Genomic DNA, 26,957 nt, shown 5'->3' on the forward strand with positions numbered 1-26,957 from the left:
AATTATAATTCTCAATCTATTGATTGATTATTTTTATTTATCCTAATGCAAGATGTAAGATGTTTAATATTCAGTTCATGCATCTTCTTTCAATGTGTGTGTTAATTTTAGTGATTAATTATATTATTGTACCACATCTGAGTAGATTCAATTTCGGTATATGATACAAGTGCAATTTCGTTATAATATGCAGTTCATGCTTTCTTAATTGAGCAACCGGAACGTGCAACACAATGCTAGGCTGTAGACTGATCGCATTTGAAAACCAACCTGTAGTAGTGGTCTAACACAGATTAAAATTTCCTTGGGAAAGGTGGAGGCGCCGAGTCGGTCGACTTCACTAATGACTAGCTCAACTAAAATCACAGTTTTGCACGTTTTGTTCTGCTGTATTACGGTTTGTGTTGTGTTAAAAATAGTTATAAAAGCAATCTACAGAATAAATGTTGGAAATTGGCCGCTGAAATTCCCATAAATTAGCTTACAACTCTTAGCAGTTATTATTAAATAAAAAGCTAGCCCCTTACAAAGTAGTTCATAGACAATACCAATAGCTACCAATAGCCTTATCTCCCTACAGACAAAATCTGATCCTGCAGGCCTAGGAAAAGTGATTGTCTGCTGATAGGATTTGATGGTGTATGACTAGGATTGCATCATATAGAGTTCTTAAATACAAGAAATAAACTGACTATTTATCTATTGTATGCTGCCAAATTAAAATCAGACTTTAGTCTAATCTACCTAAAATCTGGCTAGGCCTAATACTGCTAGGCCTACACTACCAGGCTAAACAAATCTGGCTAGGCCAAATACCGCTAGGTCTACACTACTAGGCTAAACAAAATCTTCTAAATCGTATACCAGCCTAAGCCAAGCTTACCGGTTGTGAGATTACAACAATTTATTCATAGATATAGATTTATTAACACGGCACAGTTAAATTAAAGGTGTTTTCTTCACCGCAGTATTCTGTATGGTAATTAAAAAACCTTTGCAGTACTCTAGGCAGGAACTTCTACTGCTGGATCCATCAAAATCATGTTTTTCCAACACCAGAAAGTTCTGCTCAACTGAGATCCTAGAAAAGTTTTTTAGATTTCCAGATCAGCTGGGAATTTGCAAAAATAGGAGAAAGCGCAGAAGAAAGCGTGGAAGAAGAGGAGGAAAAAGAGCTAAGTTCCGATATCTTAATAATAATAGAGACAAAACAAGAGACAAAACTAACTCTAATAAAAATTATGAAATTACTCCTAATGATTCAGCCAAGTACTGCGCGGTATGTAAAACCCAAATTACCTGGGAAAATAAGGCTATTATGTGCGAAACCTGTGAGTCATGGTTCCACAGTCATTGCCAGCAAGTGACTGACTCCATGTACCATGCTTTTGAAGATGACAGAACTCCAGCATGGACATGCACAATCTGTCAGGGCAACAACTATAGCTCTGTGCTGTTTGACCTGCATAGAACAAGTGATCTGCATTCAAATCCAAGAGATAGCAGCTGTTCAGATAACACCAGCATCAGTAGTCTATCAAGTCCAACTTATGCATCAACACCAATTAAACCTAAACCCAAGACTATAACTGGATCAAGACCCCTCAGAATATTCAATATTAACTGTCAATCCTTAGTGAAAAAGAAGCCACAACTAAATAATTTGATAGAAAGTGGAAAACCAGATATTATGATGCTAACTGAGACATGGTTTAAGAGCGAAATTAAAGACTCTGAATACTTTAGTAAATCGTATACCATTCATAGACGGGATCGGAGTCTCCAAGCCCAGGGCGGAGGACTCATAGTTGCAGTCAACAGCTCGATACCTAGTTCCAGAGAGTATGACTTAGAACAGGACAATACTGAAGTTATTTGGGTTAAAGTGAAGTTGATCCAGTGTAAGGCACTATATCTATGCGCTTGCTACAGACCAAATGTTGGTGACACCAGTACACTAGATGCATTAGAAATGTCCCTCAGCAAGTTAACAAACAACAACAACAAAGTAGTACTCATCGGAGGTGACTTTAACTTAAATCACAACACATGCTATAATTCCTGCCCCTTTCCTTCACTGCATAGCAGATTCTATGGTGTGATTTGTGATAATGGCCTCACACAAGTTGTAAGAGAAGCCACCAGAGGAAATACATCCTTGATCTAATAGCAACTAACCGCCCAACTTTCGTACGTAGGACCCAGGTGTTACCAGGTATCAGCGATCACAGCATTGTGTACACTGAGCTAAACCTTAAACTTCCTAGAAAGAATCAAGTTCCAAGATCCATTATTCTATACAACAAGGCTGACTGGATAGGATTGGCAATGCATATGAGGACCTTGCCACCATTCCCATTAACAAGCTCTGTTGATGATGACTGGAATTGGTTTAAAACTCATCTCAATGAAGGTATAAAAAAATACATCCCAAGCAAAATCGTAAAGAAAAAAGAATCTTCCCCATGGATATCTCGGAGCCTAAAAAGAATGATGCGTAGACGGGATAAAGCCTATAAAGCTTGTACAAAATGTGGCCGTACACAGGATGAAAAGAAATTCCGTCTTTTGAAGAGCCAATGTCAAAGAGAAATAAGAAAGCAATATTGGGAATACATAGAGAATATGATAACCCCTAAAGAAGATGAAAACACCTACCAGCCCATGAAAAAGTTCTGGAAATATATAAAACATAGGAAAAATGACTTCACTGGCGTCAGTGACATTAAAGATGATGGCAGACTAGTAACCGATGATAAAGCGAAAGCCGAGCTGCTAAATCAACAGTTTCAGTCAACATTTATACATGAAAGTCCTTTGACTCACACATTTCCCCCTACCGAACACACGCTCATGCCAGAAGTTAACATCACAGAAGAAGGAGTCTGTAAATTGCTGAAAGAGCTGCATCCAGCAAAAGCCTCGGGACCTGACAACATAAGCCCAAGAGTGCTCCGAGAACTTGCAACAGATATATCCCCGATATTCTGTGGCTTGTTCAAGAAATCTTTAAATACTGGGATTGTGCCTAGTGACTGGAAGAATGCAAATATTGTCCCCATCTTCAAGAAAGGCCAGCATAGTGACAAAAGAAATTACCGACCTATTAGCCTGACAAGTATCGCATCTAAAGTCATGGAGCACATTATCACTAGTAGTCTGATGAACCATGCAGAATTAAACACTATTCTACATTCTAAGCAGCATGGATTTCGAGCAAGGCGGAGCTGTGAGACACAGTTGATAGAATTTGTACATGATATCACAGCAAATATGATGGACGGTCTGCAAACTGATGTTTGTATACTTGACTTTGCCAAAGCGTTTGACAAGGTTGGACACCAGCGACTGCTGTCAAAATTGGAATGGTATGGGATCAAGGGAAAAGTGCATAAGTGGATAAAGAGTTTCCTCTATGACCGGCAACAACAAGTCGTCATTAATGGTATCATATCAAGCAGTGTGCCCGTATTATCTGGTGTCCCCCAGGGGTCAGTTATTGGTCCCTGCTTGTTCCTTTTTTATATCAACGACATAAGCTGTGGTCTCAACTCTACTATCTGGTTATTTGCTGATGACACCATGATATATACCACCATTACAAGTAATACTGATAGCGGTCTCCTGCAGTCTGATCTCCACAAACTTGAAGAATGGGGTAGGACATGGCAAATGCAGTTCCACCCAGAAAAGAGTGAGCTTCTCACAATAACAAGAAAGAAGAAGAAGAAAGTAAAGCAGAAATACACCCTATGTGGAAGCGAAATAAAGAGTGTTGATGTTGCTAAATACCTTGGCGTCAACATCTCCCAAGATATGAAGTGGAACTCCCATGTGGATGCCATAACTTCCAAGGCAGATAATGCACTCAACTTTTTGCGAAGAAACGTGTGTGTCAGGAACAAACGGATAAAAGGCCTTGCATATAAATGTTGTGTACGCCCTCTATTAGAGTATTCTAACACCGTCTGGGACCCATATAATTCCAATTTAATTGGTAAACTTGAAATGGTACAGAGAAGAGCGGCTAGATTTGCCTGCAACAACTATAAGCGCACGTCAAGTGTAACCGAAATGATGAAGGTCCTTGGTTGGGAAACCTTGGAAGAGAGGAGGAGGATAGCTCGACTGTTAATGTTCCATAAAATACACTACTGCAATGTAGCAGCCGATATGAAACTGGTCATGAAAAACACCTGTAGACCCAGTCGGAGAGAGAACAGTCAATCATACCATATTCCTCACTCAACAGTTGATTACTTTAGGTATTCATTCTTTCCACGCACTGCCATCAACTGGAATCATCTACCAGATAAGGTTGTAAATTGTACTTCTATTCTGGAATTCAAAACCCATATTGTCCAAACTTAATTAAATAGGGTACCCCTTGTCACAACTTACTCTCTGGGGGTCTCTGTCTTGGTGACAGCTCGCTGGGCACCTGGATGGCTGAGGCGGGGTAAATGGGTATCCAGCTACTTTATTCTGCCTCCTAGGTAGCGGCCCAGGAAAGTGATAGCGGTTGGCACGGACGGTAGACTTCCATAGTGTTTGATGTTGGGTACAGTTTACTCTATTTTACTCAATACAAGGTGTCTGAATACAATACAATTATATAATAGATGGGATAGATCAAATAATTATATATATTCATACTAACATGTATATATATTTATATAAGTAAAATTTAAAAAAGAGATAAGGGAAAGGGAAGAAAAGAAGAAGAAAAGAGAGAAAGAAAAGTGAAAGGAGAAGTAAGGGGAAAAAAAAAAATTGCGCACGCGTCTGAATTTTTGAAATGCTCAAAATGACATGAAACGCGTAGAAAGTTGATTAGAAATTGATTTTTCGCATTTTGAAATTTTAAACGCTTTCTGTGAAACATGCCATTTTTAATCCATAGAAAGTTTGCGCATGGTATGACTTAAATTTTCACAAAGTTTCAATACAAAATGACTTTTGGTTTTTAATCCATGATCAATCATTGAAATTCATAAAATCGCGCGTAACTTGCGCTGCGCGACTCGAAATTCATAAAACAAAGTTTCTTGCACATTTACAGCTACAGGTCAATCTTATGACAAAGTTATACAATCTAATGTTGGCCAGAATTAGAGATATGCGTGCAACAAAATTCGTGGAAAGAAAGAAGAATATAGAAAAAAAAAAGGAAAAAAAAAAAAAAAAAAAAGATCCTGACAATAACAAGGGGTTAACCAATAATAATTATAAATAAATAAGGGAGTCAGTTTCTCTCTGTAAAAGAATAACTAAATAGAATAATAAAACACAACCAAATACAGTAGAGCTAGCAAAACAGAGTTGGAGGAGCAGAGTCTTCACATATGAAGTTGGCTCCAAATACGAAGAAGTACGAAGAAGAACACTGCGTCCAAAATTGGAGCGTTGCCTTTTCTAATGTTTTAGGCCTTGGCATAGTCATAGTCATAGTCTGTTAAAAGTAGGTGTGTTACAATAAACAAATAATGAATGTTTTATATTCATATAATGGTACAAACAGGGAAAAATGAAATTTCATGAGTTGAAAGATGAAATTCTTTATCTCACTCGTAAAACTATAAAATGATTTGTACCATTGCACGACGCATAAAACATTCCTATAATGAAACTATTAAAGCATCAGTTATTGCATAACATTACTGTCTAAGGATAAGTTGTGTAGAGATATGTTTTTCGTTTGAAACATTAGTAATAGTATTTCTGGTCATCTTTTAATCAAATTTTCTGTTAGAATGAATGTAAATATGTGTATTTCTAAGAATTTGATACCAAATTTAAGTTTCTACGACCAGTACTTACAGAGATATGAAGATCAGTAGTTACGGAGATACATACATGCTCTGGGGTGTGGGTCAAAGGTCAGAAATGGCATTTCCGCTCATTTTTGACTAAAATGTCCCATTAGACTGAATATAAAAGGTATACCTTCTGATCAATTTGAGACCAAAATTACCTCCCTGTGACAAGTGGTTGTTGAGATTTAAGGACACATTAGTGTTTAGTCTTTAACCTAATACACCCTGACCTTTTGACCATTTGTCACATTTTCAAAATGTGTAACCAAGACAAAAATGATTGTTTGACCACCCTAAACCAATTTCTGAATCAAATTCTCTGGACCTCAAAGTGCATACGAAAGTTGATCTAGCTACTAGAGTAAATATGTTTTTGTTTCTGTTGTATGCTGATGACACAACCTTAATTTACACTGATAAAAATGTAGATTCCCTTTTTAAAAAATCAACTGAAAATCTACCCAAAATGTTAACATACTTTTCTGGTGTTCAAAAATTCACAAATACCAGTACCTATTAATACCTATTGTTCAGAAACTAAATTTGTTAGTGTTTATCTGGACAGAAAACTAAATTTGGAAACATCAGATTACTGAAGTCGAAAAAAAAATATCCAAAAGTTCTGGTATCATATATAGGTTATCATCTTTCATCCCTCAAAACATACTCCGCATTCTTTACTGTTCATTAATCCTCCCTTACCTCACTGTAATATTAGTTGGGCTAATACATACCCATCCAACTTAAACAAACTGTTATTGATCCAAACGAAAACTGTAAGATACATAGCAAATGCTCCTCCCTTATCCCAATTCCAATCCTTCATTTTCTTCATTTGGTCTGCTTAAAATCCAGGATATAAACGATCTTCAACAATGTGTTTTCCTTTATTCATGGTTAAACTCGCTCCTTCCATCTTAGTTTGATGATTTAATTAGTTTCAATCTTAATTTTCATAATTACAGAACTCGGAGCGCAAATCAAATACGTATTCATTTTTACAAAACTTCTTCTTTCAAACATAGCATTCAGTTCACTGGTCCAAAACTATGGGATCATGTACCTTCCCATCAAAAGTGCTTTATCAATGAAGAGTTTTTCTTTTAAATTGCAACGACACCTCTTATCAAGTTATGTGTAATTATCATTCACTTATTGTACTTTTTTAAAATTTAGCTTTTTTCGGTACTCTGAAACTATAAGCTTTCATTACAGTTTTTGTCCTGTTCCCGGTTCTTGTTTAGTCATGTTTTCATTTTTAGTTTTATGGGCTGCCTCATACAAGCTTTGCTTTTTTGGAATTTTGCCTGTCTTATTTTAATCAAATTATTATTTGTTATTATGAACTTTATAAGAGAAATAAATGTTACTTTGATTGATTGATTCAGGGACCGTGCTTCACATTTTACATATACTGCCTTTTTTCACAAACCATCTGAGTTCATGACAACATCCTCATGAATTGTTAAAAGTGTGGTTGATGTTAAGTGTGAATAATCAGCACTATATTTACATGTGTTCCATCTCAAGACGAATGTTTCAAGAGAATTTTTGGCCAAGGATTATACATGAAAGAAAGAATCAAGTTAAATCCAAATCAGGTATGTTTGTTGTTTGAACTTTGTCTTAACACCACCTATACTTTGTTTGCAATATGAAATTCTATAGGCAACAACATGGATGTGGTTTAGGGTAGCCAGTATCTCCCATTGTGGTGAACCGATGCACCGAACCTGAACAGAAGGGGAGGCCTACGTCATAATTTATCCAGAACTTTCAATTCAGCTATCAACAAAATTCCTAGACACTTTACTAACAGCTCCTCGACCCCATTTCTGACCAAACACTGACATTCCATCATTTAGCTTAATGTGATACGACTTGGAAAGATTGTGAAACATCGCTGTTTTTTAACAACTAAGTCCAGTGGATTAGATTAATATCTTTTTAAAATAAATCCAAAGGCAAATAACTGAAAACATGACAATGCTGTGGGTATCAGTAAAATAAAAAATGTGGGTAAAATAAAAAATAGATAAATAAAAATAAATAAACTTCTTCATTCATTTTTTAAGCAACTGCTTTGTTTAATAGAGTGAGTTTAGAATCGGTTCCACTTATTTTAAATATTACCATTAGGGAGGTTTCGCAACCTTACGAATACGATAACGAAAACGGATACGTCATACATTTGTGAAACTTTTGAGCTGATCCCCATTTAATATTCGTAAAGCGTATTCGTGTTGACGAATATCACCAGTCATATTCGTAACTACAAAACGAGAATTGTTTTTGATCTATTATGTGGATAAATACATGTGACAATTACGCAATGCCATTTAAATACAGCGAGTTGTGAAGACAACAACATTTGCTACAAAACAATCAAGGTTGGATAACTTTTTTTTGCATGATATATAAATCATTTCAATTTTCTAAATCAACTATATATTTATACAGAAGTATGAAAAAAATAATACAAAATAATATTATTACTGCTTACAGTTGTTGGATTCAGAACTTTAGCTGGAGCATCAAGATCATCACAGAGATTGAATACAACACAAATAACAGCAAATGATACCATGAAGATCTACAAGATAAACACAAACTAAAGAATTATTCTCAAGAAAATACAATTAATTTTCTTCTAATGAATAGTAGGCAGTTTCAATGTCTCTATAAGTAGTTGTTGGTTCTTTATTCTTTTCATGGGCACTCTAACAGGGTTTTATGCTTTTTTCACACGCCATGTGTCTCAAAATGTTTTTCTTTTTACAATTAAGCCAAATCAGACCATAGACTGCAGAACTAACTCAAGTCATCCAATCGTCTTTTGGACAGCCTACAGGCTTAAGTGAGATGCAGAAGAGCAGCTTATAAGCAGTGTTTTAGAGCATAATATAAAAAAATAGGTACAGTGTAATGTATAAACTTCTGTCGCCATCCTTTTGTACAATCCCAAAGACTTGTAATAAGACTTTGTTTATGTAGAGCATCTTGTGTATATATGTTTGTCTTGTGAACCTCCGAGGGTCCCTTTTTTTTGTGGATATTAAATTGCAGCATATACAAAATGAACACACAACTTTACCCGCTGTATCACATGATAAACTGGTTGTCCTCCGAAGTCCCAGATGTTCATAACAAATTTGTTGCTAGATGCTTGAATCTCATTTCCTTCTCTCTGAAACATAATCTCTAATTTCTTTTGGATGTTCGGAGGAATCTCTGTTTGCAGTATCTCATGACTTGGCTCTATATTGCAATTTAAAATAAATTTGATTAAAAAACCAAAAATGTCAAATCAAAATGTTAATGTAATAGGTTAAAAATTTGCTTTATAAATAAAGAAACAAATTACAAATGTTATGTAATTCTTTTTCATAGTAAAACTAAAGGAGGTGGGGACAGGATAGTGAATTCAATTAACATTGAAGATATGTTGAAAATAGCATGCACTGTTGACATTACAATTACAATACTTTCAACCAACCACATTCAAGTATATACATATACAGATTGCCTGCTTACAGGTGTATAAAAGATTTGACATCCCCTTGGGAATGATATTTTTCTTGAGAAAAAAAAAATTCCCAAGGGGATGTAAAATCTTAATAATAAAAAAAAATAATAATATAAAAGGCGATAGCCAAATATCTACTGGGACAGCCTACAATAAGTAAATAAGCCTACCTAGTTCACCTTTTACAGAATCCTTTATGAAGATAATTACTAATATTGATACTTTTGGCGTTAAAATATTCATTTAGGCCTTGTACAGAATTTTTAACACAAATTCTATACTTTACAGTAAAAGTATTAGGTAGGCAAATTACTGTAATTACTAATACTTTGTCTTTTTCGAGCCAAATCACCGGATCACAAATAGTCTTTTGTCTCATCTATAGATCCAAAATGAGGGTGCCGCGTGTATGCATAAAATAGTTTAGTTTAAATAGTTTAGTTTAAATATTTATTTTGAGCATTCTAGTTGTGTCTTTGCGAGTTGAAGTTCGAACCTAAGTATGTTGGATTTTTTTATTTGTCGCCAAACGCGAGTTGCTACATAAAAATTACACAGTCAAAAATTATAATTATAACAATTGCTATCCTCAGAGTGGTAGTCACGTTCAAGTATTTACATAGGCTATACAATAAATAGATAATACTAAATAGAGGTAAGAAATTATCACGTGTGTTCACTATGTGAGTTTATTGCATGAATGAACGAGCGTAGTGGAAATTCCATTTGATGTACACGCACCCCTCTGGTAAGAAATTATCACGTGTGTTCATCATGCGAGTTTCACCGCTGAACAGACGATTATTGGGGATTGGCGATTCCATTTGATGCACATGTACCTTCTGTTAAGAATTACCCTCTCCCTTTGTATGAAATTATCATGTGTGTTCATGCTAGCCACACAATAGTTAAAAGCAATTCCATTTGACGTACACACACACCCTATCTCCTGTTTCTGCTGTACTACTCATGAATATTCATTTGCTTACTTATGAATAATCAATTTGCTAATGCAATTACTGAAATCCACAAGATTATGCATAAACTAACATCTGTTAGTGCTTTAACCGCTGTAAACTTTGTGTTTGACATGCTCCTAAAGTTATTCACTTCTATAAAAAAAAAATGATTTCACCTATAAAAAAACTAAATAAATGGTTCATTAATAACCTTTTGGGTCAAAGTGAATAACTATTATGTGACATTAAAATGGCATATTCAACAAAAAATGTGAAAAAAAAAAATTCTTTAGTGGGACAATAATCTTTAAACATAAAACCACATTGGGGAGAAAAATTAAAATGATTGAATAATGTCGAAATTAAAATTTGACTTGTTTTGAAATATTTAAAATTACATGTGCTATAAAAATATTCATATTTTGTATATTGTTAGATATTACATTTCTTAAAGATTGAATTAAACTCTGGTCCACGTCATTATGTTATGATTCAATACTTTGATGTAAATAAATGCTATTGAACATGTGATGAATTCTTACCCTCAAGTTCCCGATCCAACATGTCTGTTGATGCTGCATTTTCTGTTGACTGTGATGAATGTTTACATTCCAGATCCAACATGTCTGTTGATGCTGTTGCTTCTGCTGTATTTTCTGTTGACTGTGATAAATGTTTACATTCCAGATCCAACATGTCTGTTGATGCGCTTGCTTCTGCTGTATTTTCTGTTGACTGTGATGTCACATTTTCTCCTTTCACATCATTCTCGAAATCAGAAACACCTTCTGTTGATGTTTTGTCAAGTTCTTTTATCACTTCAATTGTCTCAGCAAGTTTCATCATTTCTTCTATGACTGCATTTTCAAAAATTTCAGAAGCTTTAGCTTTGAACAAAATAAAATTTAATAATTACTGACATTTTTTGTGTCTTTATTATTATTGTTATATTTTTGTAAATAATGCAATTCTTATTGAGCTTAACAAAATAGCTAATAATCTTTAAGACTAATAAAGTAGTAGTAGACTAGACTATAATAATGAAGTAAACAAAAAATAAATATTTCAATAAACTTGTATTTTTCTATCCTTAAAGATGTATTGTCCCCCTGAAAAAAATTTTGTTGAAAAAAAATTTATTGAATAGGCCATTTTTAAAACTGGATGAAAAAAAAAATATTTACCTGAGAAAATCGTAATTTAAAATAAAAAATGATCAACCAGAAGTCGGTTGGCTGGCAGCCAACTGGCTTCTGGTTTAATTTAATCCTTGCCCTGAATTAGCTTATGAATTATGCATATTGTATGATTCTATTGCGTGCAGTGACCTCTCCATCATAACAACAAAAATATGACGTGATAATAGAGGTATATTCAGAGCATCATTCTGACGATGGAGCATTCTCTACTTCGCTACGGAGCGCCAGTTATGCCTTTATTTACTTCCGAAATAGAAATAGTATTACAGCTGTAATTGGTCCAGTGGCTCAAATTTGGCACGTGATAAGTCACTAATTTAAATATATTTTCGTATGTTAATACACTGTGCTCAAGTGAACCCAATTTGGCGCCAGTGGAGCACAGTGATATAAAATAGAAATAAGTTACTGTATTTTAATATCTTTTGTATATTAATACACTATGTGCTCAAGTGGACCCAATTTGGCACCAGTGAAGCACAGTGTTCATAATGTTAATGCACTGTTCTAATTTTTAAATATTTGGTTGCCTTTCCGGGCTTATAATCAAATGTTCATTGTAATACTAATAGTAAAACTGAATGTTTATTAATAAATTGTTTTACGTAATTTGTTGCATATAAAATATTTCACATTTAAATAATTATGTACTGTTAAATGACTCTATGCCGAATAATATTATAATCTTAAACTATGTTTACAGACTGTCATTTTTTAAGGCACACATCTTTCTACCTAGACCTGTAAAATAAAAAATTAAAACAATTTAATCATTAATAATAAATATTAATCGACCAAAGTAACATCATTTTATTGGGACCAAAATTAAACGTGACCGATTTCCGATTTCCACAGCGGAGCGGGCGACTGTCAGGGCGACTTTGTATGGGACGACTTTGCGATCTGGCCTATCTATACTAATGGAATACAGCTTAAGCCTTATTAATAGTTATTGCCAACCTAGCTTTAACTAGGATTAGGCCTACAACATTTAAAAAAACATTTCTTTCAATTTATCTGTGATTATTTAGAGCGTGTAGTAAAGAATAAGGTTTAGTAGAGTGATGTTGACACCACCACCTCTTCTTTCTTATTTTTAGTATTAAACTATAATAGTCGATCACCATTATTCATATCACCACCAGGGCCAGGAGAGATTATGGTGCTTGGTTTTTCCATCAAGATGAATTAGCTTTTAATGCTAATATAAATTTGTGAAAATTATACTGTACATCTAATAATGTGATTATTGTAGTAGAGAAAATGACGAAATAATCAAAGTTAAATATATTTTTGAATGTGTACTTTACAATGTTGAAAAGGATCCCGTTGAAAATGCTTCCAAAGCAATAACATTCAAACCAACATTCACACAATTAAACTTTTTATGTACACATTTTAATAAAAAATGTCTTTCTTTTAATAGGTATTAACACACTATAAATTGAATGAACAATATGAGCAAGTAGTGGAAAATGGTGAAGAAATCAACACAAAATGTGGTAGCAACATTCACAATATTTATTTGAACGTTTCTTACTATGACACTTTAAAATGGATGTACAATCCCAGAAGACACACTATTGCTGTAATGCCACAATCATCTTAAATAGATCAGGTATTAGGCTACGACCTCCAAGAACAAATCTTTGTAGAACTAGAAAATCCTTCGTTGTAAATAGCATTCATATTTTTAATTCTAATGTAAGACGATAATGCAATTTTTAAATAGTTTTACATTTTTAACAGTATTTTTAACTTTTTATCTTGTAATTTTAATCTGTTATAATACTGCACGTTTTAAATTGTTGCAATATTGTTGTTTTAATCTACCAAGCAAAGTGAATTTCCATTTTTATGGACAAATAAAATTTCTTGAATCTTGAATCTCATCACAATCATCACATCAATTAATAGTTGAAGATAAATTGTCAAAGAGTTTTAACAAACAATAATGCAGAAATTCAATGGAATATACTAGTAATTAACTCATTTTGTACTGTACTGTACTATAAATCTTCACACATTAAAGTTATGAAGATTTTAACTTTTTTTTTTTTTTTTTCTTTTCATTTATTTCAATATCGTTATCGCAGCCTTAGCTGAATTACAAAGATATTTACATATTCTCAATATTAAAATTTGTATAAAAGTATAAAACCAATGATAATTATATATAAAAAAGGATGCAATAGACACCAGAAATACTATACAGGAACACTATAAAAGTTTACCTTAAAATAGTAACATTAAAAAAAAACACCTAAAAGGACCAATAAGACTAACATAGACATTAAAAATAGTGAAAAAAAGGAAACAAACAACTGTACTGTGCGCTGAATATTGGGTGATACATAATGATTATTCATTTAGAAGCGAGGTAATGTATGGTATTGCACTTTTTCTATATCTTTCAACTCTGCATTTGGGTTGTTGATACTTTACACATGTTAGTTTCATGTTACTTATTCTTCACTGGAAACCATTTTCCAAAATGAATATTTTTTTAACAATTCAGAGCAAACTTATAGCATAGATTACGCCTTCTATCAGATAAAGTGTCTAAAGAAAGATCCTTGAGTGCTTGGTCATAACATATGTAGTCATTACACAGTATTATTCTGCAAGCCCTTTTTTGGACAGATTCTATCAAATCACTTTGTTTCTTAGTGAGACTAGAATGCCATACTGGGACAGAGAGGGAAGATCGTAAGCCTAATTAAATCTACTAAACCTCCGACCCCGAATGTAACCAAGGAAGAGATGCAAGCTTTGAACAACATCGCGAAAGATAAAACCATTATGGTATTACCGGCCGATAAAGGTAGGGCTACAGTAATTCTGGACACTAAAGAATATGATGAGAAAGTGAGAAACATGCTTTCAGATACTGATACATACACGCGATTAAAGAAAAATCCTACCTCATCCTACAAGAAAAAACTTATCACTGTAATCACGAGACTCCTCAAAGAAAAGAAAATCACTGTCAAACAAAAACACTACTTGTACCCCACGTCGGACATCACACCAAGAATTTACTGCACACCAAAAATCCATAAAATGAATAATCCGTTACGTCCCATTGTCGATTATACGGGATCCATTATGTACAATTTGTCACGAAGCTTAGCCGACATTCTCGTACCACTAGTTGGAAACAGCATCCATCATGTTACTAATTCACTTGAATTTGTTAATGACATAAAAGACATTAAGTTACAGCCAAATGAAACATTGGTCTCTTATGATGTAGTGTCATTATTTACAAAAACACCAGTCAACAAGTCCCTCAAAATAATTGAAGAACGCTTACACTGTGATAAGCAACTATCAGAGAGAACGTGGTTACATATCAACGACATTATGGAATTGCTTCAATTGGTTCTTACCACTACATATTTCAGCTTCAGAGGGGATATCTACCAGCAAAATTCAGGTATGGCCATGGGTAGTCCATGTTCTCCGATTGTTGCAAATTTATTTATGGAATGGCTGGAAAATGAGGCAATAACTACAGCTCACACCGACATAAAACCGAGGATATGGAAAAGGTATGTAGATGACATTATAACAATAATTCCCAAGGATGCGACACAACCATTATTACAACACTTAAACAAAATCGATGATGACATTAATTTCACGTGCGAAGAAATGTCCATAACTGACAACTCTATCCCATTCTTGGATACGCTAATTTTAGTTGATGGGGAAGGCAACATCAACACCAAAGTTTTTAGGAAAGCCACCCACACAAATCAATACTTGGACTTTAACTCACATCATCCTCTACAACACAAGTTATCCGTTATCCGCACACTTCTACACAGATGCAACACGATAATCACAAATAATGCAGACAAACAGAACGAAACTAAGATGATACATACTTCACTAAAACAATGTAACTACCCTACATGGACGATTAGAAAAGTACAACGCAACTTAGATAAACAAAAAACGGACACACAACCTGAAACAGAAGACATAAGAGGGTCGATATCCATCCCATATATTCAAGGCCTGTCAGAAAAAATCAAGAGAACATTTAAAAAACATAACATACGAACATACTTTAAACCATCTAACAAAATTAAAAACCTAATCGTCCGACCGAAAGATAAAGCGTGCAAAGATGATTCCTGTGGTGTTGTCTACAAAGTGGGTTGCACCAACTGTGAGATGGTGTACATTGGAGAAACGGGTAGGGCACTCAAAACCAGAATTAAAGAACACAAGAAAGATGTTGAGGAAAACACACAGAACATACAGACGCGTGCATCACGGAAAGTTTCGTCCTCCATTTTACATAAATCAGCGATCACAGACCATATGAACACACACAACCACATACCTAACTGGGATAAGATTGAGGTACTACACAAAGAACAAGTTTGGCTTAAACGTAAAATTAAAGAAAGCATCAGCATAAGAAAGCAAAATAAAAATACAAAGATGAATAGAGACGAAGGCGCGCACCAACTATCTCACATTTACGATCAGCTTCTGACGACGGCTGGTCCCCTAGGCTACACAACAAAAACATCTAGTGGCTGGAAAGGAGACCAGTCGGCGTCATAACGCATCATAGCAACTGAAGAAGTCAAGCTGACAGCTAGACGAAACTGTCTTGCCAACGTAAGTTTTATTGGTTTACTATCAAAGAACTACTTATATTACTGTACTGGGACAGCATATTCAACACTTGGTCTTATGTAACTCTTAAATACATCTACAAGATCATATTTGGAAGATTGAACTTTCTTAATCTACACAATATATGCAGACGTCTGCTGGCTTTGGATACAATTTCTTTAACATTACGATCCCATTTGAGGTTTGCTTGTATCCATAAACCTAGTAACTTAGTTTCATTAACGATTTCAATTGTAGCATTTCCAATCAAAAGGGGTTCATGCTCATATTGATTTCTTTGAAAGTTAAAATACATAGTTTTACATTTAGTTGGGTTAAGTTTTAGTTTGTTTTCATTAGACCATTTATAGACCATTTAAATACTTGTAGTAGTATTTTTTTAATTTATTTAATGCTGTTGCTATGTTTCGAAAATATGCATTTATTATGAAAATGGACAACAGCCAATATATTTGTCAAATGCTGATAGTCATCCAATATTTTTCTTGTGTTCCACTACCAAGTCAATCGGGTGTACTATGAGTGTAACCTCTGTTCCAGTCTTATTAGTCTATAAATTTAAAAAATTAAATAGAAAAGTTGAAGTCCCATTCCCTACGTTTTTTAGATCTAATTTACGGTCACAAACTACATTTAATGTAAAAAATAATACTATATGGTCCTATTGAGATAACTTTTTTTGTCTCTAAATGGTTATTATTATGGTAATTTTTTGCTGATAGACCCTGGATAACTAATTGCATTAGAGACCTAATAGCTAAGAGGCAGGCAGCTTTTGCTAGGGGGGACACCACACTTTTCAAGAAGTTACGAAATAAAGTAAAGCGAGAAATTGAAGTTGCCAAAACTAAGTATTTTTCAACTAGAATAAGACACCTACGGCACAATGACCCACGAAAATGGCACTCGCAAATTAAAGATTTAACATCATCTAAAATGGGTCGAGATCTAAATATTAATGTTACAGACATATCCGCCTCTAATCGCTAATGCAATTAATTCCCAGTTTGCTAGCATTAATAATGACATACCCCCACTAGACTATTGTATTTTACCGGCATATTTGCCATGTAACAGCCCTGTACCGCAAGTTAAAGAATGGGAGGTTTATAATAAGTTAAGAAAAACCAACCCACATAAATCAGTAGGACCTGATAAAATACCACCCTTAATTCTTAAAGAGCTTGCCCTTGAGTTAAGTGAACCCCTTACTAATATTTTAAATTGCTCATTTAGGGAAGGAAGTCTCGCCTCCCAATGGAAATCAGCTGTGACTGTTCCTATCCCCAAGGTACACCCACCAAAAATTGATAAGTTAAGACCTATCTCGTTAACATCTGCCTTTGCAAAAGTGGCAGAGCAATTTGTTTGTGAATGGGTGGTATCTGATATCCAGAATAAATTAGATGTAAGACAGTATGGCAATGTCAAAGGGGCATCAACTAGCCACTACTTAGTACGTCTAGTTCATGATATGTGTGCTGCAGCTGAGGAAGCTCATAACATAGGGACGGTTGTCCTTACAGACTTCACTAAGGCCTTTGATCGAATTGAACACAACACCTTAATCAATAAAATCATCGACATTGGAGTCCGTGGGTCAATCGTCCCTTGGATTTGCAGCTTCCTCAGCTGCAGAGAACAATGTGTAAAATATAACAACTCCCTATCAAGTGCTATCACGTTAAAAGCTAGTGTCCCCCAGGGGACTAAACTTAGTCCCATTGCATTTCAAATCATGATCAATGATGCTGTTAAGGGTGCTAAAACGAATGCTTTAAAATACGTTGAAGACCTATCTGTATATGAAAATCGTAAGATAACACAACCAGGTCACTTGCAGCATGATCTTAATGAGTTTCATGATGTAAAAGGAATGTTATGGACCTGAACCCTGCTAAATGCCAGGCACTACAAATATGTTTTTAGTAAAAGGAATATTCCTGAAAATAAAATTTATATCGGGGGTAACGAACTAGCATTTGTCACCCATACTAAAATACTTGGAGTCACATTACAAAATAACTTAAAATGGGATAAGCATATTAGGGATATTGTCCTCAAGGCTAATAGGAAGCTTTTTATTTTAAGGATTCTAAAAAAATTTGGCTTCAACCCTGATGAACTATGCTCTGTCTACTGTGGGTATATCAGACCCCTCCTTGAATATGCCGATGTCGTATGGCACCCCGGCTTAACCAAATCGCTTAGCAACTCTATCGAATCTGTCCAACGCAGAGCATGCCGCACCATATTGGGAAGGGATTTTAGTTCGTATGACAAAGCTCTAAAGGTCTGTAACATCTTATCCCTCACTGATAGGAGAATAGCTCACAGTCTCAAATTTGCCAAGGGAATATCTGAGACTGTTCATTCTGCTGATCTTTTACCGGTGACACGGTTTGAAAGTCATGGGAGGTTGCTCCGTAATAGTAATAAAATTTCACAATTACCATCCAGAACCGCCCGTTTCAGTAACAGTCCAATCCCTTATTTTATCCGCCTGCTTAACGCCTGATCTTCACTCATCTTTGTATAATTTATTATTTTGTATGTTTCAAATTTTGTATATTTTTATTGGTCTTGGTACATGCATGTAAAAGTTACCCACAATCTGGCCTTTGGCCACTAGTGGTAACTTGTGGCATGGTGGTGTTTAATGTTTTTGATGTTTTATATGAAATAAAGAAATAATAAAATTTAGCGGCCCGCTATAAATGAATGTAATTCATCCACTTTTCGATCGATCGTGAGGCCAAAACAAATCGGAGACTCCTAACTTTTCAGTGAAAATACTGGGTCTCCCCCAATTTGTATCAACGAAGTCTGGTGCAAAAACAGAAAGATAATTAATGCAGCACCTATACAATGTCAGGCTAGGCCTATAGCTAGCATACGATGTTTGTACGTTACCGATGTTTACCAGCTAAGCCTACAAAACTAAAGGCGGCTAAAGAGAGGAAATTCAATGCGAGCTACTTTGTTTTTCTCTTTTTATCCTAATTTACCATAAAACGTAAAGGAATGATCTGGTTTAATGTTTTTAAAGTAATATAATATGCATTATTTTTACAAAACATCATGAGTCTTTAAATATTCACAATTTATTGCATACTGTACATATAATTATTATTTCTGTACATGAATCTGAAGTTTTCAATTTGGGGTACTAATGTACAGTAAGGAATTCCTGAAATGGTTGTATCCAAAATAGTCATTCCTTATTATTAGTATCTCATATTATTATTAATATTGGTGCATCCCCTCCCTCAAGGTCTAGTCTAATTACTAGTGTTTTCATTTTGGTTGCTATCAACAACAATCTATTCTATTGTAACGGTGATGTTTTAGTGTATCCGTTACTATATATAGTATCAGCAGCAGGATGTCACACACCGCCACTAATGTACAAACAGTAAATATGGTTATGGTCCAGACACAGTTTTATTTCAATATCCAATGTAATGCAGTCTGTTCTGGCTATATCATCACATACGTTTTCTTCTCAATTATTAAAACGTTTTTATCTCTCTCTCTTCTTAGCAGTACATGCATATTTAAGTAATGGTCCTAATTAATTATATAATGGGAGGGAACTATTTAGAATAGGGAACATTCCCTGATAATGAGGAATCAATGATTGATTAAGGATGTGGGTTATAGGAAAGTGAATAAAGAGTAGCTAGGAAAAGGAAGGAACCACTAGAAATGTTAAATTATAGATGGAGTAGGGAGAAATAGTGAAAAAGGGTTGTTGACCTGATGGTCAGAGTGTTACACTATACTCAACTTCTTTGGTACTGTATCCTGATCATTTTCCTAATGTTTGTTTTTTGTCCAGCTCCAAATGTATCAATCAATAGTACATCCTATTTCCTGTAGCTAGTTGAATGGCGCGATGGTGTAACGACCACGCATAGCAGTGGAGCATATTTTACCGTCAAAACAACGTGTTTAATTCACTGCTAGACAGTTTAACTTATGTGCATGCTACTTATGATTATCAGAAGTTGCTATTTGTTTATCGTTTTTTTGAAGTTTTTTGTATATTTTTCTGTAATTTTACGGCGAAGTGTTACACGGAACCTAGCCTGCCACTATCGGGGTTATAAAACAGGCACCTTGCTGGACTATGAGTATGACTGTCACTGCCAGCCTAAATCCACGTGATTGGATGCATCCCGAAAGTCATGACCTCTGAACCACGAGCGAATTTTTTTGAACAAACTGTACAGCTGTAAACAATACACGAATTGTAGTGCTTTATTTGAATATACAGTACGTTGTTTTTTAACTACATGATGGATCTGATTTAGTTTTGACGCACTGTTAGTCTTTTGTGTGGTATTTTATAGTCAGTATTGTTCCTTAAATACTCCTAGATATGTTCATAAGGCTAGTATACTTAGTGAATATAATTATGTTATCTCTTGCCACCTTTAATGTACGTGGTATTGTTAATATAAAGCACACTTTAGATGATGATTGTAAGAGGTATAGAAGTGATATCATAGCATTGCAAGAAACTAAAATATGTGAACAATATGACTTTACTTTTCCATCAAAAAATAGATTAATTTGTTTTAAACAAAATCATTCTAGACACAGAGGAGTAGGTTTCATTATAAGTAGTAGAATTAATGAATATGTTGAGACATGGAACGTAATTAACGATGATATCGCGTACCTTAACATTGTTTTTCCAACCCGGAAAAATAATGGTTACATTAAGTGTAGAGTTGTTAATATGCATATAGTCCCACTGCTGTGAGGGCAAAAACTAATCCCGGATTGCTAAATAAATTTTATAATGATCTTAAGAAAGCATGTTGTGTACCTGCAAAATGGGAATTGTTTGTGCTGGGTGATTTTAACGCTGTACTTGGTAAAGCTAATAATATTGGTTTTGACAACTTATCTGAACATATTGGTTCTTATGGACACGGTGTTATTAATGATAGTGGTCAAGTTTTTTTTAAATTTATGATGAATAATAAGCTTTTTGCCTGTAATACAGCATTCAAACATAAAATTCGCCATGTAACAACACACACAATGTATGTTAAAACCTGGGATGCTGGTAGAGTAACAAAAGAAACTAAGCCATATTATAGACAGATTGACTTCATACTTTGTAAAACTCGTTTTAAAAGTACTTTAAAAAATAGTAGGGCATATAGTGGCACCAGAACCATCAGTGATCACAAAATAGTGTGTGCTCAATTTAATCTAAATATGCGTGTACTAACTTTTAAGAAAAGTAAATATACAATCAAGCTTAATTGTTCATTGTTATTAAATCAGGAATCACGTGATAGATATTGTAATCAAATAAAACGTGAACTTTGTAAAATGAATATTAATATTAATAATGATCCTAATGTGTCGATGAGTAAATTGTTAACAGCAACTGTACTTTCTGCACGGAAGACAATTGGTATGACAAATAATGATAGACCTAATTATGTACAAGACAATGAATTGTCAAGACTCACTGTTGAAAGATCTGAGTTACGTTGTCAATTAAACTCATGCAATACCTCGAAAGATCATAGTTTATTGCTTACGTATATTAATAAGAAAAAAAATGCAATTTCTAAACAGTTGAAAAACATTGAAGAAAACAAAGCAAAACAATTGATCGATAGAATCACTACTACAAATGAAACAAAGAAAATGTTTGATTCTGTAAAATTACTCTACACAAACAAGAAAACTAACGAAATATTTGTAACAAAAAATGACGGAAGTGTGATTTATTCAAATCAAAAGAAAGCAGAAGTCGTGAAAGATTGGTTTTGCAAACAGTTAACTGATGTCAGCATTGATCCAATAAACGCATTTGATGGTCCACCAAGAAAGTTAAACTACCCAATAACGGTCAGTGAAGTGGCTAATGCTGCTTCCTCTTTAAAAAATAATAAAGCTTGTGGACCTGACAAGATTGCACCAGAATTGTTCAAGTATGCGAGTGATGACGTCTATGTGCTTTACGCTTGCATCATTAATCAATGTTTTGAAAGAAATATACATCTGCAGAGTATAACTGAAGGTTTAATTACACCCCTACAAAAACCTGGAAAACCGAAGGGACCATGTAAAAGTCTAAGGTCTCTTACATTGAGTAACGTTATTCGCAAAGTTATGTCATTGATTATTTATAAACGTATTGAGGAAAACGTTAACAATTATACAGGACCCTTCCAAAGTGCTTATAAGAGAGGTCGGAGCTGTGCTGATATTGTATGGGCGCAAAGAATATTAACATCTATAGTCAAACAAAAGATATGGGAATTCTACAAAATGGGTTTAGACATGTCTTCTGCGTTTGATACTATTAAACGTGATACTGTTTTACGTTTACTAAGCGATGCTGGTTGTTCTGACGATGACATACGTCTAGTTAGGTTTATGTTGTCAAATACCAAACTACAAGTAAAAGTTGGTGATAAACTTTCCAGTTCGTTTGAATCTGTACTATGTTCGTTTCAAGGCGATTGTTTATCAGGACTTTTTTTTACTATCACATTTGCTGGAGCTTTGTACCAGTTAAGAGCTATGACTACTTTCAGACCTAATCCACCAATTGACATTAAATGTTTCCCGCTTGAATTCTCCTATGCTGACGATATTGACTTTCTTTCTGAACTCAAGAGCGAACTTGATAATGTCTTGCCAATTGCTGTTAAAGTTTTTAAAGATTGGAATTTATTTATTAATGAAAGCAAGACTGAGTTTAACCATGTGTTTATTGATAGTAAAGACCCAAAATCTGAAGTATGGAGGTCTCATAAGGTCTTAGGTTCATTTTTAGATACTACTAAGGATATTAAGCATAGAATTATATTAGCAAATGTAGCATTTAACAAGTTTAATAATGTGTGGCTTAAGAAAAATATTGCAACTGATTTGAAACTCAAGTTATATAATGTATTAGTTGTATCTATTTTATTGTATAATTGCAATAGCTGGTCTGCTCCCAAAGTTGTTATGAAAAGAATTGATACCTGTCATAGGTCCCACTTAAGAACTATTATTAATGTGAAATATCCGAAAAAGATTAGCAATAATAAGTTATATTTGGTAACAAATACTAAACCTTTATCTGAGAATGTAAATAAACTTAGGTGGTCTATGCTTGGCCATATACTTAGAATGAGTGAAGATACTCTTGCTTTTTCAGCATTGATGTTTGGTATAGTACACTCTATTTCAATAAACGGGCGAATTGGAAAACATCAAACAAATCTGTTAAGTACACTTAGAAATGATTTATTTATCAGAAATTTTAAGATAAATAATTTAAACGACCTAATTAATTTGCGTGAGATTGCCAGCAACAGAAATAAGTGGCTTTTGTTATTTTGAATCTTTATTTTTACGTTATTTTATATTTTTTGTTGTTGTAGGATGCATGCATGTAAGAACTTATCAGATTTTGTAAATCCACAGTGCGTGGTTTTGTTACATTTTTTGGAATAAAGTTACTTATATAGTTGTGGAGTGATGGCCTAGTTAGGTGAGTACAATATATAGGGCTTAGCTAGTCTACTTTTCTGACCTGATTATCTCAGTCTGCCTGCATACAGGTATACTACACTACACAGTAGTTAACTACTAACTAGACCTCACTCTAGCTAGGCTTAGCCCTACAACTAAAGCCAAAAACGTCTAGTTTGTGATATATAACTATTATAGGAGGATGTCATTCATCTACAGTAAAATAAAATTCTACTTACCAGCAAATTAATGGCAGAGCTTTTTACATTAAACGATCAGGGAAACCCCAGCACTTCTGTTCGTCGCACATGCTTGTTTAGGTGGTGAAGATAACAGATTGGATCTCTGTTTGGATGCTCATTAACATATCATATCATACTTATGAGTTATATTATTTAGGAATTTCTGAGCTGATGAGTTCGAAAAAATTTGATTTTTTATAAAAGAAATAACTTTCATATAACTACAAAATGGTCTTTTAAAAATTAGATATTTTTCATCTTTATTTTTCATGTTTTGGGGGACAATACATCTTTAAAATATCGTGTTAATTAGATTTAATGTAGTAGTGCTATAAAGATCATTTTACTTAAACTTATAAACCATGGCATCAGTTAGCCAATATGTTTGACTATGACAAACTCTGAAAAAAGTAATTCAAATCATCATGATCCAGTATAGGCTGAAAACTTGTGAGCAGACTTTGGCTTTTGTCTGTTTTGTATACTTACCACCAGTGGCGCCTCAGGACCAGTGTCTAAAAGGTGAGTAACCCAAAATAATTGTATTCTTCCCAGGGGTAAATTTGCTCAGAAATTGATTGAAACGGCCTATAAATTAAAAAGAGCCCCTGGCCCCAAGTATTTCAATTAAAAAACGGATCTGCGCCGTTGATACTTACACGTCTCTAGTGATTGTTCTTTCCATTTTGTTTCATCAGCATCTTCTTGAGTGCTGCAAACCCTTGTTGTTGATATAGCATCTGTTATGTCTTGCTTTGAACAAAAACTATTGAAAATATATTTCAAATTAAACTATAGGTAATTTTACAATGCATAATCAGAATTTCACAATTAAAATCTAATGAAATTGTATAATTCATACTTATTTATACTTCACTGAAGGCTTTTTGTGGGTTTTTTTATACAAACGAACAAAAAACATTTTTCATAATAAATAAATTTAGTTGGCGATGATAACAACAACAACAATAACTAGATTTGAACTCGTCACTTTGACGAGTTATTCGCGGAAATGCAACATGCACATACGTTAAACTATATAAACATCGACAATTATTATGCCATCCTATGACATGAATTAAATATGTTTACAGTGCTGAATTGTACCTATTTTGTATCATACAGCATATTACAGTATTTACGGAATACACTGTACACTGTATATGTTATATACAGTGTAGCATAGATAAAATTACGAGACCCGTCATATAATCCAATTTTTTAACACGATGACATCATCAAAGCGACATGTAAAAATAACAATTTTAGAAGAAAATTATCTAAATAATTACATTAATACAAATTTGAAGAATTTTGGGATCCTGACAATAACACGCCAAGTGCGGATAACCAATAATATTAATGCTGCGAGAGTGGTGACAGAATGAAGAAAAAATGACTTTTGTATTGTCTGTGTTTTCACTATTACCGTAGTTCCTCGGGTATAATCCCACCCCCGATTTTACGATTACCTTCGAACGCAAGCATATCCCCGGGCAAAGTCCCAGTGTATAATTTAACATTAGGCCAGAAGTGGGCCTAGGCCTACTGTAGCTAGGCCGACGTCAATTTCTCAACAAAAAAATAGAGTAATTTCTCTGAATTTGGCTGACTTAAAACTCATCAAACATTGTTAAGTTGAATACAACCTTAAGGCTAGCATGCCCCGATCATCCTTTTGCCGTCGTGTACATTCTTTCTTGTTGTTTACACTACTGTGCATGCTTGATTACCGTAAAAAAAACACCGCCCTCTATACCGACCGGCTTGTGCAACAGTAGAGTTTGTGTCACATGCAACAACATGCGATTTACACAGAGAGCTCGAGCGTGTGGGTGAACATGGAGAACTCGTATGATCGAGTTCATGTCGATTTAGGAAGCTAGGCCTAGATCACATTTTATGGTATTTTTTAAGTAGAAATCTCGGGGAAAATCTATACGGTAGGCATAGCACAGGTAAGACCAATTAGGCCGCCTAGGCCTAGATGACCTGGCCGTCTAATTGCTAGGCCTACATCGGAATATAGCTTTTAGATAGCCTAAATCGTAGCTAGAAGAAATATCGTCATTTTCAGTTCATGCAGCGGGAAATCCTCGGGTATAGTCCCACCTCCCAAATTCGGGCAAATTTCACGTACAAGGGGGGTGGGATTATACCCGGGGAACTATGGTAATAGGTTTGCTTACCCTTTCCCTAATAAGGAATTGATCGTAGAGGTTTTTCCAACTCTCTCAAGACCTACAAAAATAGTTCTCCCCTGTTTAACTTCAGTTTTCCCATTTTTCAGAGCTTCATTGAATGCTTTAACTGCTTCAGGTCCTCGAGCCAGTATTTCTGCTGGAGTTAAGTCTAGAAAACAATAATTAGTATAGAAAACAATAATTAGTATATAAAACTGATGTTTAATAATTGAATGTTAAGAACAGGACACAGTAACTTGCTGACCAATTATAGATGGGGTATTTTATGGGTTAAAAAACTTAGGTAGGCTACTTTTATATGATGTCAAAAAATTTAAAATTTTATGAATTTGAATGTAATTTGATGTTTAATGAAATCATCTGTAATAATGTAGTAAAGCTGTTAGAGCAGATAGCCCCGTAAAACAAAGATAAATAAATAAATAGTAGCTGATAATATGTTTTGGCTATTTTACAAGTTGACTGTTCAATTTAATGAACCAGAACCGATTTTAATGTGATAGAAAATATTGTATTCATTCAATGAATACAACCTTGTCATATGTTTTATTGAATACTGAAAGAAACAATATTTATTATAGGTGTTATTCTCTCAGATGCAAAATGATTTTCTAGACACTCACTGTTTGGAACTGTGTATGAGGAAGACAGCATTGTAATGTTAGCTTGTATGGAAGGCACCAGCTGAGATGGTATAGGTTGAGATGACTTGGTCGCACTCTGTATCCGTTTCTGTCGTTTACTCTCTAATTCCTTTTGTATTTGATAGAGTTTCTCAGCGAGAAGATGATAATACTCTTCCTGTAAAAAATAAAACATCTTAAGCAATAAATAATGTGATTCCATCAGATT

At 34.3% G+C, this 26,957-nt stretch overlaps 2 protein-coding genes across 2 annotated transcripts in view; both read right to left on the reverse strand.

Moving 5' to 3' along the window:
• Nucleotides 1–26,957, reverse strand: part of LOC144835420 (uncharacterized) — a 73,026-nt gene that overhangs the window by 24,593 nt on the left and 21,476 nt on the right. The gene's annotated exons all lie outside the window — the stretch shown is intronic.
• LOC144836242 (uncharacterized) overlaps nucleotides 1–26,957 on the reverse strand; it is a 46,304-nt gene that overhangs the window by 10,310 nt on the left and 9,037 nt on the right. Inside the window, exons 6-11 of the mRNA XM_078691493.1 lie at nucleotides 26,729–26,906; nucleotides 26,091–26,253; nucleotides 24,561–24,667; nucleotides 10,844–11,188; nucleotides 8,911–9,074; nucleotides 8,320–8,409 (exon numbers count right to left, since the gene is read on the reverse strand). Coding sequence (XP_078547619.1) covers nucleotides 8,320–8,409; nucleotides 8,911–9,074; nucleotides 10,844–11,188; nucleotides 24,561–24,667; nucleotides 26,091–26,253; nucleotides 26,729–26,906 — 1,047 coding nt within the window. The remainder of the gene's footprint in view (nucleotides 1–8,319; nucleotides 8,410–8,910; nucleotides 9,075–10,843; nucleotides 11,189–24,560; nucleotides 24,668–26,090; nucleotides 26,254–26,728; nucleotides 26,907–26,957) is intronic.

This window comes from Antedon bifida, chromosome 2, assembly GCF_963402885.1.
Source record: "Antedon bifida chromosome 2, ecAntBifi1.1, whole genome shotgun sequence".
Taxonomy (NCBI): domain Eukaryota; kingdom Metazoa; phylum Echinodermata; class Crinoidea; order Comatulida; family Antedonidae; genus Antedon; species Antedon bifida.